Source organism: Wyeomyia smithii, chromosome 1 (assembly GCF_029784165.1).
Source record: "Wyeomyia smithii strain HCP4-BCI-WySm-NY-G18 chromosome 1, ASM2978416v1, whole genome shotgun sequence".
NCBI classification, from domain to species: domain Eukaryota; kingdom Metazoa; phylum Arthropoda; class Insecta; order Diptera; family Culicidae; genus Wyeomyia; species Wyeomyia smithii.
This window is the reverse complement of record NC_073694.1, coordinates 165,077,013-165,094,818: the sequence shown is the minus strand read 5'-3', so window position 1 is coordinate 165,094,818 and position 17,806 is coordinate 165,077,013. Positions and strand designations below refer to the sequence as shown.

At 38.6% G+C, this 17,806-nt stretch overlaps 1 protein-coding gene across 1 annotated transcript in view; it reads left to right on the top strand.

Moving 5' to 3' along the window:
* Window positions 1-1,114: 1,114 nt before the first annotated feature.
* The window catches only part of LOC129728215 (allatostatin-A receptor-like), a 280,889-nt gene continuing 264,197 nt past the window's right edge, over window positions 1,115-17,806 (top strand). Inside the window, exon 1 of the mRNA XM_055686637.1 lies at window positions 1,115-2,422. Coding sequence (XP_055542612.1) covers window positions 1,850-2,422 — 573 coding nt within the window. The 5' untranslated portion in view covers window positions 1,115-1,849. The remainder of the gene's footprint in view (window positions 2,423-17,806) is intronic.

Below are 17,806 nucleotides of genomic sequence, written 5' to 3'. Positions count from 1 at the left end.
ACACAAAAACAGGCGGGACGAAGTTTGCCGGGTCAGCTAGTAATTTTATAAGAATTAGAAAGCGAAGAAGATTAGAACAGTTTACTAAAACTGGCCATAGTTAAAAATATTATAATAAAAAGCTGAAATAAGTAAAGAGATACGAAATATGAATATGATAAGAAAATAATATAAATAAATACCAAAAAGAAAAAAAAAACAATATATCAAACCAGCAACACACAAAAAAGAGCAATGAAACTGAAAGCAAATGAGAAAAGACACAACGAAGGAATGGAAAAAACACAGATAAATAGTAAAGAAATGGACCAACATCTGAAGGAATTAAAACATACAATATCGTTATTATGGGATAAGAAACAAAAAATGACGGGAAAATATAAAAAAACTCAGAAAGAAAGATATAAAAGAAAAATGGCATGATAATTTCTTATCGATGAATTTTTTAATGAATCAAACTTTTTTTGAACGCTGCTGTCTTTTAAAGTATGGAAATTTCTTAATCAGTCACTTTAAAAAATTTCATGCGCAGCAACAATTTTTTTACGTGTGAATTTTCATTTTTTTTCTTTTCAAAAATAATCAACCCCCAGATAACCGAGTCCTACAGACTGCCGGCAACTGTCCCGCCGGCGTCGGCAAGCGTCAAACTAGAGGCACATGCTTGTCGGGTCGGTCAGGACAGGATGGCCCAGTTTTTTGGCTTTGGTCTGTGTAAACTGTTTCTATACCAACTGGGGTGGGTCAACGTCTGGGAGGTAGTGTGCGTGTGCGAAGAGTGCGACGAAACCAAAGGAAAACACTACGAGAGCGGAGGGAAATCCGGGAGCAAGAGAATAAAAAGAGCGTAAAACTTTGATTTTCATTCATAAAATCACCGCCGTTTGCTCGTTTCTCAGCATGGAAAGCAACCAGTTGCTTCACGGAAAAGGAACCTACTTTCTAGTTTTCGCGAAAGCATCTTTCTCCGCGGGCGGTTGTGGCACTTTCCAGGCTGAGAGAGGATTGCATCGCAACGTATCTTGTTTTCCACGGTTTTCCTCTGTCGATTGATCAGAGTCAGACAGGTAGGTGGGATTGGCCACACCAAAAGCCGGTTCAGTAGGTGTCGGACGGTGGCATCGGAAGGTCGACGTTGCTCGTATTGATCCTCGCGTCAGTAGAGATACCGCGCCTTCGCTATTGGTAGCGAAAGATTTATGTGGCTCGTAAGGATACTCAGTTAGACGTCGACAGCCAGACGGTTCAGTAGCAGATATGCCGTGGTAGTGTGAAGTTGGTCCCGAACTGAACTGCCACGGTGGGAGCCTCGAGAAGAGTGATTTGAGTTTATTAGTCAGCAAGTAGCGTTCGCGCGTGAAAAAAGCGGTCGAAGGGCGCGAGGGCAGGATTATTAGCTGTTACAACAAATCCGTGCTTTGAATTTTTCCTCAAGGATGGCGTGTGAGGTTGATATATAGCCGCAATTGGTTGTTTGGTGCAGTTGCTGCCACAGCTAATGGCAACCAGGGCGTGTTCAACTTGTTGCATGTATGAATTCTGAAGTACTGCGATAAGCAAGGTTATAAGGAAAGAGGCACTTTTTCGTTGGTGAATTTTTTTTGCTGCCAATCGGATTCGTTGTACTTTATTTTGTCTGAGCTCGAGATGGGGAAACGGAAATTGGGTATCCAAAGTGAGGACTGTGATTTATAGCGAAACTGCAGGGTTTTTTTAATGGTTTATCGTTTTGGATTCTTTGTGGGTTTTTGAAAGAAGCAAATAAATACATAACTAATATTGCTAGCATATAACACTAGGATATTAAGTGATTTATTGTAAGCAGTGTTAACGAGGAGAAGCGTTGAAAATGGTAAACGATAGCTACAGCTCGCTGGTGGTGGCCGCCTCGGCTGCCTCCGAGGGACATTTTAATAGTACTATCTTACCAACAACGACGTCGTTCACTTCCGGAATGACCCCGGAAGAGGAGGAAGAAATAGAAATGATAGTTTCGCGAATTGTGCCGATCTTTTTCGGGCTCATCGGAATAACGGGACTGCTGGGAAACGCCTTGGTAGTGCTGGTGGTGATTTCCAACCCGTTAATGAGATCGACAACAAATTTGCTGATCATTAATTTGGCTATCGCGGACCTGCTGTTTGTGATATTCTGCATACCATTTACCGCAACGGACTACGTGCTGTCTTCCTGGCCGTTTGGAGATTTATGGTGCAAGAGTGTCCAGTATCTGATTGTCGTGACGGCGCACGCTAGCATTTACACGCTGGTTCTGATGTCGCTAGATCGTTTTCTGGCGGTGGTGCACCCCATCGCTAGCATGGTGATTCGAACGGAGAAAAACACGATCTGGGCCATCACGGTGCTGTGGGTGGTGATTATCACGACGGCGCTTCCGGTTTCATTCGCACACGGAGTCAATGTGAGTAGATAGATTATAAGGAGACACATTTAAAACATGTTGTTTTAGAAAGAAAAAAGGAAATGGAATAGATTAAAAACACTGATTCAAATTTTTTAAATTTTGTTAGCATTCTGAAACAATTTCTAGGTTATCTGTCAAAACTGTCTGTCGAGTTAATGATTCCAATCATATCTCTGAGATCACAGAAAAAATCATTACATATTATTTACAAGATTGAAATAAATATTAGCTAAAATTTATCACAAGTTCGAGTTTACCACATTCCAAAACTACTTAAATTATTCAAATCCTAGAAGTTTCAATAAAACAAAAGTAGTGGATTTTCAAATGCCGGAAAACAAACACCTTCAGCAATGATGGAAACCGTCAGATACCATTTGACGTCTTCTAAAGTGTGTACAATATTCTGCTGTTTGTCGTTGGTGTTATGTAAAAAGCATCTTCTGAAAATCGCTTTCGATCTTGGAAACGAGCTATTTCAAGAGCACTAATGCAGCATTGCACAATTTTGAAACTGCTTCTTAATAATGAGAAACCTTACAGTGTTTCTCACGTCCAGTGAATTTTAAATCCTGCTCAAATGAAAGTTTCGAATTTGAAATAGGTAATATAATTTCAGTCAGTTCCATATTTTAAATTGATAATGAATATCAAATCTTTTGGCATTTTACTCTATCAGAGTCAATTGAATCAATCCCAAATTCAAATCTATGAATCCGAAGAAGATTGAAGGAATTGTAAAGAATATAAAAAACAAAAGCAGTTCTTTTCATATTGTGTAGCTCTGAACAAGTAAGAGAATTGAAAGGATTCCAAAATATCCTACTGAATTCAATAGGAACTCTAAGAAAGCCAAGAAAATGAAAATATATCTAGTTCTCACACTACCATAGCATTTTTTTTTTTCATTTGTTCAATATTGATTCCTTTCAATATTGTTTTTGACAACCCGGAAATATAATGAAGAATTTTGGCAGCCCACGAAAAATATGAAGAGACTAAGAAGAACACTCAAGTTGCGCTACAGTTCTATCTATTTTGTTAATAAAACTGCAAAATATTAAAACTAAAACATGACAAACTTCGAAACAACTCAAAATCAAAGCTATAACCATGATTATAAGATCTCAAAATATATGACCTATATCGAATACGTTCAAAAGTCCCACACAATTAGCTATCGAGAAATTTTGTGGAAAATATTACAACACTATACAAATTAGTAGAATAAATTCTGAGATTTTCTCAAAACTCATGAATAATCATCAGGGATCTTGAGAAATTTCATGCCGTGAAAATGAAAGGAGTTTTTAATATTGTATGCTACAGAATTTCCAAAAATTTATCAGGGACCATGAATAACTCAAGAGTCTAAAGACTAAGCCTACGTAGAACTACGTCTCTCAGGCAGTTTCACTACATATAGACCCCTGAAATCTAGAAACTGAACAGGGGAAAAATATTACCAATTTATTTGGATTGGTAGGAAATAATAATTTTGCTAATTGGTAGGAAAGTTTTGAACGGAACTGCCTCGTTCTTGCAGTAATCGATTCAATCGACCAAATGTAGGAAATTGTAATTCGATTATTCGTACTGGCTTGACAATTTTTAAAAGTTCAATAAAAATTGCCAATCCTTGTTCCAATATCTGGTCAAATATGTGATCCCTGTGGTTCTGTGGTTAGCGATGATGGTCGGCAAGCTCTCCTACACACGGTTGTGATGTCGGGTTCGATTCCCGATCAGGTCGAGGATCTTTTCGAGCTGGTGGAGGCACGGTGTATCGTTGTACTTATACTACAACATGCAAAATGTGCCGAAAACAATATCGATCGCTATTAGCCCTCCAGGCTAGTTAGTTCACTTATGTATTATCATGAAAACACCCTGGTAGGGACAAAAAAGCTAGTAACCTTTTCTACTGCTAGTAATGCAACTTTTAATTTGGTCTACAGGGTGTTCAATAAGTTCGAATACACTTTTGAAAATTTAGCAGAGCTGCATGCCCCCACGAGTTGGTGCTCTGTGATCACCGAGGGCATGCATGCCTAGTGTGTGTCCACTGATAGCCATCAAACAGTCTCGGAACGGCAGCGGAAGCGTGTCTGGGGCGTTGTGGGGTATTGTACACTGGGCCGTTGACTCCCCGTAATAGCCACGGTATCCGCAAGCAGCTTCGAATAGGGCCACTCCTATCACTCAAATGCACTAACCCGCCCATTGGGACCGACGCACAGTGTTTTATTTTGTCGATTTCGTGCTCAAAATAATAGCATCCTCAGATTTGATTTTAGAGATATACCTTATTTGGAAAAGTTCCTATGTATTTTATTGCGTTTCTTTCAGGATGTATAATTTAGTGATTAATTTACTTAGAAGTGATATGAAAAATTTATTTTTCCAGAACAGATAGACAGCCAGTGTCTTCAAGGAAATTGTGGTAAATGTTTTTGCTAGCAACTTTGTCGAAGGTGTTGACGTTATATCTCTTGTGTTAAAAAAGATATAAAAAGTTTTGTACACAGAGCTCACTCAAATGGTCAAATCGTAATTTTCAATGTAACTTTTTTCCTGGATTTTCTACAAAATTATTAAACAAACAGAAATACATATTTTCTGAATATTTGATCTAGCTATAATTCAAAATGAAAAAGTTATTAGACCATTAACGGTTTTTCAAGGGTTAGTTCAACTTTAAATTACTCATACGTACGCAAAAATACGCAGATAAGCATTTGTTATTCTGAAAGCACGTCTATTTTACTTTGAAAAAATATAAAATTATTTGTCTAATAGAGTCTTTTCGATTGTTTCAATGAAAAAATTCTTTTGCATGAGAATTCGTACTTTTTCAAATAACTTTGTTATTTCTAAATATAGCGTTTTACAATCTTCAGCAAAATATGTACCCATAAAATTCGCACGATTTTGTAGAAGGTCATAAAAATACAGAACATCATGGGGAAGAGTTATAAAGAAAAATATGAATTGCCAGTCCAGTTTCACACATGACTTCATCTGAAGTGTCATCCTTGTTACCTTCTTCGTTAATTGTTTCAAATTTGCTTGGTAGAGTTTATGAAACTTCTGGAATTTTTTTGAGCGGCGGTTGGAAAAATAAATAAACTGTTGATAATTTTGAAAAAAAAAAAATCAAGTTGCGGGTGGAATAAGACGAACAAAGTTTCTTTGGATCCAATGGTAACGGAGGCTGGCCAAAACTCAACATGAAAGAATTATCAGAAGATGCCAAAACTCATCTTATTTAATTTGAACTAGATAGTGAAGAAGATAACGAAGAATAAACTCGTAAAATACGATTAATGATTCACTTTATATGACGTTATGTGTGAAACTGTGATTAAAAATTCATGTTTTTCTTTATAACTCTTTCCCATGATTTTCTATATTTCTATGACTTTTCAAAAAATTGTGCAGTTTTCAGGACTTTATATTTTTGCCGAGGATTGTGAAACTTTATATTTAGGAAATACAAGTTATTCGAAAAAGTATGAATATTAATGCAGAATAATTTCTTAACTAAAACAATTGAGGAGACTCCATTAGACAAATAATTTTATATTCTTTTGAAAGTAGAACAGATGTGCTTTCAGGATAATGAATGCTTATCTGCGTATTTTTGCGTACGAATGTATTTCGAAAGTGCAGTTTAATGGGAATTTAACTGATGAAATTCAAATCAAATCTTCGGTACGGCAGGGTTGTCCATTGAGCATGGCCCTGTTCGTTATGTACATTGAGCCATTGATAAGAAAGCTTAGTAATAACTTACAAGATACTCTGGCCAATGGTGAATTTCTGAAGGTTATTGCCTACGCTGATGACCTGAATATTTTTGTTAGGAGCACCGAAGAATTTGATTTGATGTTTCAAATTATCACCTCTTTCACTGCAAATGCTGGAATCGAGATTACCATTCAAAAATCCTGTTATTTGAGGATCAACAGTTGTGTAGGTGGTCCGTATCAAATAAGAGAAGTAGAAAATTTGCGAATTCTTGGAGTAATCTTGCATCCAAAATGGACGACAATGATAGACTTAAATTACGATAAACTATTTAGTAGTATCAAATATCGCTTACATTTACATAGCATGAGGCAACCAAACCTATTCGAAAAAGTATGGTTGATAAATGTGTTCGTATTATCTATGATCTGGTATACAACTCAGATGATTCCACCATCTAACCGACACCTGGCACAGATTCGTAAGACTGTAGGAAAGTTTATGTGGCGTGGAGCGAATTTTAAAGCAAATCGAATTCAATTGTATCTGAGTGAAACAGAGGGAGGACTAAACCTAATCGATCCAGAAATGAAAACTAAAGCCTTATTCTTAAAAAATTTAATCTTGAACGAAGATGAAAATGGTGAGCGTGTGGAAGAAAATGAGTTATTGCAGTTCAGAAATCCGGAAAGGTTTGGACGGAATGGATACAGGAAGCCATTGTCTTACGAGGGGATGACAGACTTAAGAGCTGTAAACAGATATACCATTATTTTCTAGCGCATTATTAGCGCAAGAAATGTTAAACCATTGGTAGAGGAGAGATACCCCAATGTAATTTGGAAACAGCTGTGGAAAAATTCAAACCAAATCAATGGACAGATCGAATATGTTTTTTATCCTGAATGATTTGGTACCGAATAAGGCAAAACTTTGGAGTTACAATATTGGCCGATTACAAGATACTCTTTGCGATGAATGCAGAATGGAAGCAGATTCAAACATGCACAGGATAAAAGAATGTCGAAACGCAAGAATAGTTTGGGAATGGTTGAATGAAACACTGAAAAACCGTTTCAAGCTCTTTTTCATCCGGAAGGCTTGTTGTCCATGGATATCGATGATAGAAATTGTCAGCTAAAAGCAGCTTTGTGGTTAGTTGTGCATACAATGTCGTTTTTAATATCAAGATTTCCGAACGCATCTTTATTTGAATTAAAAAAAGGTATCATAGAATGGAGATGGAAAAACAGAAGATGGGTGAGAAAACAACTAGGAGGAATTTTTTATACAATAGTGTAAAATGTAAGTTTGAAAATGTACAAATATATAACCAATAAAAAATGTATAATTTGAAGTTAAACTAACCCTTGAAAAACCGTTGAAGGTTAAATAACTTTTTTATTTCGAACTATAGCAAAACCAAATGTTCAGCAAAAATATGTAGGGTAGGGAACGGCTTAAGCAGTAGCGCCTATCCCAAGTAACACACAAAACATGTTAGAAAATAGATTACAACGAAAGTAGTCATATAAGTGTACTACAAGCGCAATTAAAAACTTGTGTTATCATATTGTGTTTGAAGTTGTTTTTCATCAGTAATACAACCGCATTTCGAAAACAAGCTCATTTTTTCTGGTTTTGGAGATGTTTTTTAATAACATGAGTTCAAGAATAACAATCACTATCACTTGGTCATTTCGTAAGACATTACACCATCTAATAACAACATTACGTACCTGTAAAACGCTTTTCCTTAGTACAACAGTCGTAGCATTCAACACTCAACTTAAAAATACTTGATCAAATTAATATTTAATATATAATTATATGAACGATTTCTATATTTATTCGAAGCGGGTCAAAACGTGCCATCAAAAGATAAACAAAACGCTTGCAGTGTAACCAATATCAATTCAGTTTTTTGTTATTGTATATCTAACAACGTTTTCTAGTTTTGTTAGATTTTATATCCAGATAACGTTGAAACTATGCGAAAACAATTTTAATATTCAAGCAAAAGAAACAACTCTTTTTGAAAACTTGCAAATTATTTTTCGTCATCAATTTATAATCAATTAAAACTGCCACTGATAAAAGCAACTGTCGATCTAGTTGCACTGCGCCGACAAAACACATTTGCGCATGCGCTGGTTAACAGTTGTCATAGCAACAGATTTGCGCATTGCCGTATTAGTACTCGAGATGTATTTTGCCACTTAATTCTATCAAGTTGGCTTGCTTTAATGCTGTTATCGGTACTTGTTCTATTAGCCTTCATGTTTTGCGCTTTTCTGATGATAGAGATGTCATGGAATAGGTAACGTCAACTATTCTATACCAACGTGTGTTACTTGGGATTTTAATCAGTCGAAGAAAACAGGCCTCAAACTCCTGCATTTTGATCAATGTCGACAATTTCAATGATCAAAAACTTTGATTGTCTAGCTGTCTTACGAATATAAGAAATACCGTTAATCACAAAGAAATCTGTGAACAATTGCAATTGAAACAAATCGACCTATATTGCAGCCATTCAGGAGCCACTTCGGGTGCTGAAAAAAAAACGCCTGCAAAACAAATGGAAACTGCTTAAAATAGGTTCGGGGTGATTGGAATAGTGTCCCTCGATTGGTAACTTTGATTGATGATTATTAAAGTTTGCTAACTTAGTTTTACAATCTGAAAACAAGTTCTGACAGAAAAAACGATAGAGAACAGATTGATATACTACTGTTTGAGTTTTACCCAACACATTCCGAGTATTTCGTCTGAATACACAGGCGGTTCCTAATGCTGCTTAGAATATGTTCCCTACCCTATTTCTGTTTGTTTAATAATTTTGTAAAAAACTATGAAATGTGTAGAAAAACCATGAGAAAATTTATAATGAAAATTATGATTTGAGTGAACTTTGTGTATAAAACTAGTTATATCTTTTTTTAAATAAGAGATAGAAACTCAACACATTGTTAGCAGAAATATTTGCCACAACTCTCTCGAAGACACTGGCTATCTATCACACTGTCCTGAAAAAATAAACTTTTCTTATCACTTCTGGGTAAATTACTCACTAAATCATCCATTCTGAAAGAAGCACAATAAAGTACATAGATTTTTTTCCAAATAAAGTGTTCCACTAAAATCAAAATTGAGAATGCTATAAATTTGGAGCACGAAACCAGCAAAATATAACACTGTGCGATGCCAGTAAAGGCATTAATTATTGCAACTGGTCGCAGTTTCGAGGATATGAGTCGGTACACGTTATATACCATGATGTGGGCCTGCACCTTCACCGAGCTCTCTTAGGCTCGAAACGGCGAGGTGGCAAACGGCAACAGGGATCTCCGTCCTGTATAACCTGGCAGGCCTTTCAGTACGTTCCGCGTTTATTGCCTGGTGGAAATCCGGCTGAAGGAGGATTATGGGAATTGGTCTAAGGACCAGTTCCATTTCCTGACTTACGCCGGTCGTGGGCGACATAGTTTGCTCATAAGGCGCTATGAGTAACCAACGCTAGCCATGACCTTACTGCTTCGGCATAGCCCACCATGGAACCAAACAGGCGATGAACAAGGATAAAGCCACAGGAGGGATCCAGCGGTTCCCACCAATACCAACGGACGCGGTCAAAGGGAGTAAGGCAGGTACACCTAAAGCTACCCCTGACAACGAACGTTGTACCGCGATCTGCTGGTAGCGGCAGTTCAAGCGGAAATGGAAACGCTATCTAGAGCGGCGACCCAATCCGTACAGCTCGATGCCATAATCGAGTTTGCGGACTGCCGTAGCAATAACTCGAAGCACCTGAAATAGAGTCTTCTATTGCTACGCATCTGCATCAACAGTGCGAGGGTCGACTTCGCTGCGCTCACGAAGCGGGCGAAAACGGCGGAAAAAGCGCCTAAAAAGTGCCAGAGCGCTTCCAATGCACACAAACGGTCGCATTGTCGTTCGCCGAGGTTTGTTCTACAGAACTGGCCACGAAGCGAATGAGGTTGGTCTCCGGGTGAGTGGGCTCCCGCGAGCATCAAAAGGAGGTTGATAGATACAAGCCCACCGGCTGGTCCCTCAACAGAGAATGTTGGGCTTACGAAAATAAAGTTCTACAGGGACACCACGGGTAACGGCAAATGGACTGCCGTTGTGGACAAAAAGCGGCAGAAGCGGGAAACTAGTGAAAAACGCGTCGAGAAACCACGAAAGACGAGGAAGAGCAAGGGTGACGCGCTTATACTTAAAACTGACAGATCTAAGTACTCGGAGGTCTTGAGGGCCATGAGAGGCACCCAGTAGCCCAGAGTTGAGTGAGGATGTTCGAACCATTCGTCGATCTCGTACCAGCAAATGGTCCTAGAAATACGCAGGAACCCGAAGAGGAAGGGAGCTATCTACAAAAAGGTAGCCCCAAAGGTATTAAAGAACGACGTGCAAGTTCGGGCGCTTATCTCGGAGGCGGCTCTCCAGCTTCAAAACCTGGAAGAAATAACCGCAGGGTGCGACATTGCACAAGCCCTTGAGAAGGAATGTGGGATTGTTGTGGCCGTAGATGCAATTCGCCTTCGAGAGCGACCCAGTTTTCCACCGTAAAGCTTTCATCGTCAGATGGAAGCAAAGCCCTGAACCAAACCAAGCTGAAGGTCGGTTGGTCGCTATGTCCGCTGGGCATGGGGGGTGCGGCAGGCCATAAAGCGCGGGACTGCGCGGCGCCTCCCAAGTGCTTGATATGCACCGATAAATGAGACGCTAAGCACGTCACGGGAGCTCCAAGTGCCTGGTTAGCAAACTGGAAACTAAACCGCAGGCGTGAGGGTGACGCAATTAGTCCTGCAGCCTTTAAATTGTCGGACCTTGCCATCGTATCGGACCCCTACCGCATAGCGGATAAGTCCAAGATGACTGCAATATGAACGACAGACGGGTTCCCGGTTCAAGAGATTGTGTCGACCTCGAACTAGGGCTACGTGGTTACCAAGGTGGGTAGAGTATTCTACTGCAGTTGCTATTCTCCGGCGCCGTGGTCACAGAGAGGTTCGCTCAGATAGTCGATCGTGTAACCGAGGAACTAACGGGTCTGAAGCCGTTGGTGTTGGAGGATGACTTCACGGCTTGGGTTGTTTAGTGGGGAAGCCGCTGCACTAACCAGAGGGAGGGGCCAGATCCTGTAAGAAGCATTGGCGAAGCTCAACTTGGATCTGGCCAATGTCGGTGCTAAAAGTAATGCGGAATCGATCATCGACGTGATGTTCGGCAGCCAGGGACTGATCACGAACTGGAGGGTTTACAACGACCACACTAATAGCGACCACCAGTCGGTCAGCTTTAGCGTGAACGCGAGGCGGCAAGCAACGGGTAGGGACAATAACCCAACCATTCGCAGTTTTAAGACTGATGCCGATGTATTTGCGGAAGTAATAAGTTGGGAACATGAAGGGAGGAGGTCTCCCCAGAGTGCGGACCAACCTATTGCTACACTTTCGCGGGCGTGCGACGCCGCCATGCCTAGATTTTGTCAGCCTAGAAATGGAAGGCCTGCGGCATACTGGTGGTCCGACGCGATAGCCGACCTTCGTAGTGCGCGCCTTCGTGCAAGGCGGAGGATGCAACGCGCGCACACCGATGCGCAAAGATTCGTTGTCTTGGAGTGCTGGTGCCACTGTACAATATTTTAGAGAGCTACTTTCAGAATCGAGTGCTGGTCTATAACAAACATGACGGTCAGAAATGCGTCCCAATTACTGCAGGGGTAACGCCTTGTATGATGGTGTGCTGAAGCTTAACCCTCTCCCGCTCACAAGGTTTATCATTAAAATTTATAGCCTCACGTGAAAATTCAAGCTGAGCACTTTGTAGACTAACTAAAATTACTGTCAACTGTAGTATTTTGAAGAAAATGCCTAGTGATGCTCTGAAGCAGCATATAAAAGTTTACGTAACAATCGTAAGCACAACAAACCAATTTAAGTCAAGATATGATGATTATAATTCTTGGTGCTTTAGAGTCACCATGAGCGGGAAAGGGTTAAGCTCCCACCGGGAGCGGTGATTGTGGACTTTGTGGACGACATAACTCTAGAAGTCTACGGCGAGCTAGTCAGCGAGGTCGTGTTGAAAGCCGCGCTGTCTAGAGAGTCAACTTCAATGGCCAGGTGGTAGCGGAAATGGTCCAACTTCCAGTGTCCAGTTTGGGCTCGCGGAGTCACCTAGGGCGCGGAAGAAACCGCTGATCATGTGCTATTAGTATGTCCTCGTTTCGCACAGGTAAGGAGCGAAATGTTGATAATGAGCGGGCAGGATTCTATTTCGGAAAACATAGTGGGAAGGATGTGCGATGACGAGAGCACCTTGAGAGCAGTCATTACGGCTACTTCCAAGATCGTACTCACGCTAAAGGCGCCAATCGATGGAACACCCATAGAAATGTCAGTGAAGTCTAACCCAGCGTTTACGAAATCAGCCAAGTCATTAAATAATAAGGGGGTGCATTAAGCACACTTGCCTTTTTAGGGAGGTTCGATGAAAGATTATACCCATTCAACCATTCCTATGAATTTTGGCTATAACCAAAATGCGTCAACTTACGTGAGAGGAGTTCGCATAGTAATTGCTCGCCGGGTTCGTCGCTTCAACGTTATGTTTACGAGAAAACTCATTTATGTCTTTGAAAAAATGTTAGCGGCTAGGGACACCAAAATTCACAGGAATGGTTGAATGGCTATAATCTTTCATTTTTTTTTTGGTTTGAGCCTTCGAGGTGCACCTGTGTTGATCAGTGTTGCGAAATTTCGACACAGAAAAATGAAAATGATACAACAGCAGTTTCACTCTCACTCTCTTCAAACTGATGTTGAGTGGCACCCTAGTCAATTATCAGTCAACAATTATGTCAGTGAAATAAATGATATATCTCAATAAATATCGACATTATTTGATCTGAGCCAATCCATTGCATGAAGTCAATGTAGTATGTTCATTCTACACCGCATAAACATCGCTAGAGCAACATAGCGTGCGCGAAATCACAGCAATGCTGCCAGTCAGCATTGTCACTGATTGGATCGTGTTGATACTGATATTCGTAGTTTTCAGTTTCAACTGAGAATCTATCACTGACAGGAAAAATTTGCAACTCTGGTGTTGACCAGTCAATGTAATAACCTCAAAAGATAGAAACCCTCAAAAACATTGTTCATGCAGATTGTTTTTTTTCCGGAAAATGCAAAATAAAATTGATGAGGTAGAAAACTCGTGAAGTCTGGCGACGCTTCGTGAACCTCCAATGTCAATTTCATCGTACGCCGTGCCACAGGCAGATGTGCTAATGTAACTTTAGGATGTCCTTAAACCTTTTCTAAAGGCGTTGCATGATGCTTTAATTGAATATCATCTACTATAAATCTCAATACAGCTGCTGCTTCAATGCATGAAGTCGGGCATGCAAAGAGTCTCATGAAATGCTTAACTGTGTGATACACTCCCTTCACAATTATGGGTCTCCCACAATAACGGATCACTCTTGTGTTTCATGTTATTTAACTCAGTAAAAAAACTGTAAAAAGACATGTAACATTTTTGAAGCAAAATATGCCTTATTCGCTAGCTTTGAACACATAAAAAAGCAGCGTTTTTATCCCTAGATAGATGAGTTCTTTAAAAGCGTATAAAATTGTTATCTAGAATCTATCAAAATATTTGTCGATTTTTTCAATCATCGTGAGTAGCGCGCTCCTCATTCATAAGGTTTTATGTGTAAAAATCGCTAATTCTCGGGCGAAAAATAGCTCATACCCAAAGATTAAGGTAAGTTCTTCACAATTCATCAAAATGTTGATGATTGATAGCGATTTTTCTATAAAAATTTACTATTTTCTAAGTGTTCCATAAAAGGGACCAATACAAGGTAGATTTCCACAATTATGGATTACTTTGATTCAAATGTGATATTCACCAATTAAAACACCCTATCAATTTCTACTGAGCTCTAAACGGAAGCACTGGAAACGGAAACTCAACGGAAAACACTGTTGAGTCTTTGAAAAATACTGTTTCCAAAATACGCGGAACAGGGAAGCTACGGAAAGTGGCAAAAAGTTATGGTGGGAAAAGAACAAAAACTAGAGCATTCCGCTTGCCTCCAGAAGTATGCTACTGTAACTGTTTTGATTCGCTTTTTTTTTCTACAGTAGGTGATGGAATTCTGTTCAATTTCAAGTGTTGGCTGAGCGATAGCAGACGCCATATTAATGGTACTTCTCGAGTTTAACGACGGGAACAGAATTTCTACTCTTGGCGGCTTCTCAATGGTGCAATAAATTTTTGGCGAATTTTCGAACAACTGCTCTTCACAATTGCATTGTACCAAAAGACGTACGACGAAGAAACCACCTAACGCGTCTAACCACCGGGCCCGCATCTTTTCAACAAAGGATACGAGCATGTGAAACACTGTCTGATGTTAATAGGCTGCGCCGCTGAAACTGACAGTGGAAATTCGCACCGATAAAACATTCATGTTATATTTAGCGGTGTGCAATTTTGCTGCGAGCAATTTGAATATTATTTATTCGAGTGTTAATTTGTTTTTCTTACAAATAAAAAACAAATACAAGTTCATCATTCTGGGAATTTGTTTTCTACGTGAAAAAAAAAATATATATCTGCAGTAAGATTTGTTTCGGTGCTACCGAAAAAACTCACACCAAAATTGGGTCCCTAATTACACAAGCGAAACTGCTAATTAACTAGCACTTGAACTCTGAATTGGGCTTTGAAAAGTGTTAACCGTCAGCGTGGGTGGGCCATGCAGACGGTTATTACGCTGTTGGATCTTTGGATGCGAGATAATAACAGTTCCTGTGTGATAATTCTCCACTGCGCTAAGACACGTGTAAGTTCTCTAAGATATTTCCCACCTTGCATGTAATTACAAGTTGTTTCGCATTCTGGTGAATATAAGGTATGTCAGTGGCGAGTAGAAAATTATCAACCCCATGCCACCACTCCATCTTGTTAGCAAACACATGCAAATACCAATTCCGAAAAACATTTCAAAGCTAATGTTAATTCAAATCAAATAAACAAGTCACCGGGTTTATTCTGAGGAGCGCTTACCCAGACTGTTTGTTGTTGACTTTTCTAAAGAATATGCAATTCATAATTATGACAACGCTCTATAACTTTGGCTCCATTTGAGCTATAATATTACTTTAAGCTACTCAAAATGCATTTAAATTTCCTCTTATTTTTCTGATAATTAGTTTGTAAATAAAAATTGGATAACAGAAGGTAAAATTTAAAACATAACTTTTCGACTCCAGTGAAACTTTTGATCGTTGTACGGTGTCCTATATGTCAGTTTTACGAGTTAATTTTGTTGGAAATAAGCTTAAATGTTTAATTCCAAAAATAAAACGAAATCAGATGACATTTATGTCATTTATGATATTTATGACATTTATGACAATTATGACATTTATAACATTTATGACATTTATGACATTTATGACATTTATGACATTTATGACATTTATGACATTTATGACATTTATGACATTTATGACATTTATGACATTTATGACATTTATGACATTTATGACATTTATGACATTTATGACATTTGTGACATTTATGACATTTATGACATTTATGACATTTATGACATTTATGACATTTATGACATTTATGACATTTATGACATTTATAATGTTAGAAAAATGTCCCAATTATAATATATTGTTTTAATAGTCGTTTTCGATTGGGCTTTAACTTCGCTCAGATGTTTCTGTAGGTTAAAGATGTCACTTTGTGCTTCCATAATTTTTTTTAGCATCACGAGTAATTTGTGAACAGGTATATGTAAAAAGTATTGATGATTACAATTATTTTTAGACCCGGAACGGTATGCTTGATCGATATGACGGGAGACTTCCTAGAGGAGGAAGGGGTGTCGATCTACCACTGAAATATTTTTTGTTCTCGTAAACTACCACACAGCAAATTTGATTCCATTTGCTTGATTAAATCTCGAGCTCTACAGATATTTGTGTTTCATTTGTATAGGAGCTCTCTTTCCAGAGCAGGGAGTATTTAGGAATATTTTTTGTTTCTTGAAACATGCAAATGCCAAATTTGGTTCTATTTGCTTGATTAGTTCTTGAGTTATACAGAGATTGATGTTTTATTTGTAAGAGAGCCCTCTATTCCAAAGGAGGGAGGGGTCTCAAACTACCATAAAAACCTTCTCCGGCCTCGAAAACCCCTGCATAAAAATTTTCAAGCCGTTCGGCTCAGTCATTTCCAAGTCTATATGGATCAGATAGATAGACAAACAGAACTCCTTTTTTTATAGGTATAGAATTTGTGCTGACATATGATTTGGATCTATTCGAAGGAGCTGCCGTTTATCATGTAAATACATATGTTTTATCAGCAAAAAGTCGCAAAAAGTCGAAACAACGAGACACAGTGATTCACAGTTCGAGGAAAACGAAAACTGATCCACTCGGCCACACAAGTTCGCCAGTGGTCGTAAAGAAAATATCACTTATCTTCATAAGCAAACGCATAAAGAATGTATGAAGTTAAATAAAAAAAACTCTAGAAAAAAACCCGATATTGCAAACCCACATTACCACATATACCTATTCCTAAACTGTCAGTGCAGTGGTAGAATTGGGCGTCGAATATTTTTGTTATCGGGAAAGTGCTCCAAAGCTAATACATCATAAATTTGAAAAAAAATAACTGAATTTTACTGCATCAACTGAACACTTTGCACAGCCTGTAGTAACTACAAACACGAAAAACACTAGGTTTAGCATAAACAGGTGAAAAATTACCTAAAATGCAAACTAATACTAAGCCGACAATTTACACGCGCACAACGTTAGCCGTGCTGCCAGAGTCTCCTGTAATCAATATCAACAAGCAGTCTTGTCCTGTTATGTATCTTTGTGTATTTATCAACACATAAATTGCATTACATCAGTTTTGAAGTAGGCACCGTGGTGAGTAAAAAAATTATTGTCGAAATAAATAATTGTTGATTAGAACAAATTAAACCTATAAAAGCGTTATGTTGAGCCAAGCTTAAAAAATGTATTGCTATCACTTGCCCCTTTTTACTTTATACATGCACAAAGTAATTGGAAAATGAGCAAATATATGCTATATGAACTTTGACAGATGACACTTGGACGCCATTACATACTAGTGCTGCCAACTTGAAAAAGGTTTTATATAAACACTCTTTACTTTTTTTGGACGATGTTTCGATTAGATGGGAATTTCAACTTAAAAATTACATTACTTTCCAACATGTTTGTATTAAAGAAGTTTTATTTGTAAGAGTTGGACCACTGCGACCATTGTATTGATTTTTCATAGTATAATGAAGTAGTTAACTCAGCAATTCTATAAGAACATGGGTGTCTGGGATGGGTTATTCGAACCGTTATGTCTCATTTGGAATTTAATAATTACAAATTTACTATAACCACAGAATATTGTCTATCTCATAAAGTCCATCGGAATTCTGAACCAAATAATTCCTCCAGACCTAGGTAACAGCTTCGTATCAGCCGAGATCGTACCACCTCTATCGTTGATATTGACGAATGACTTGTCAGA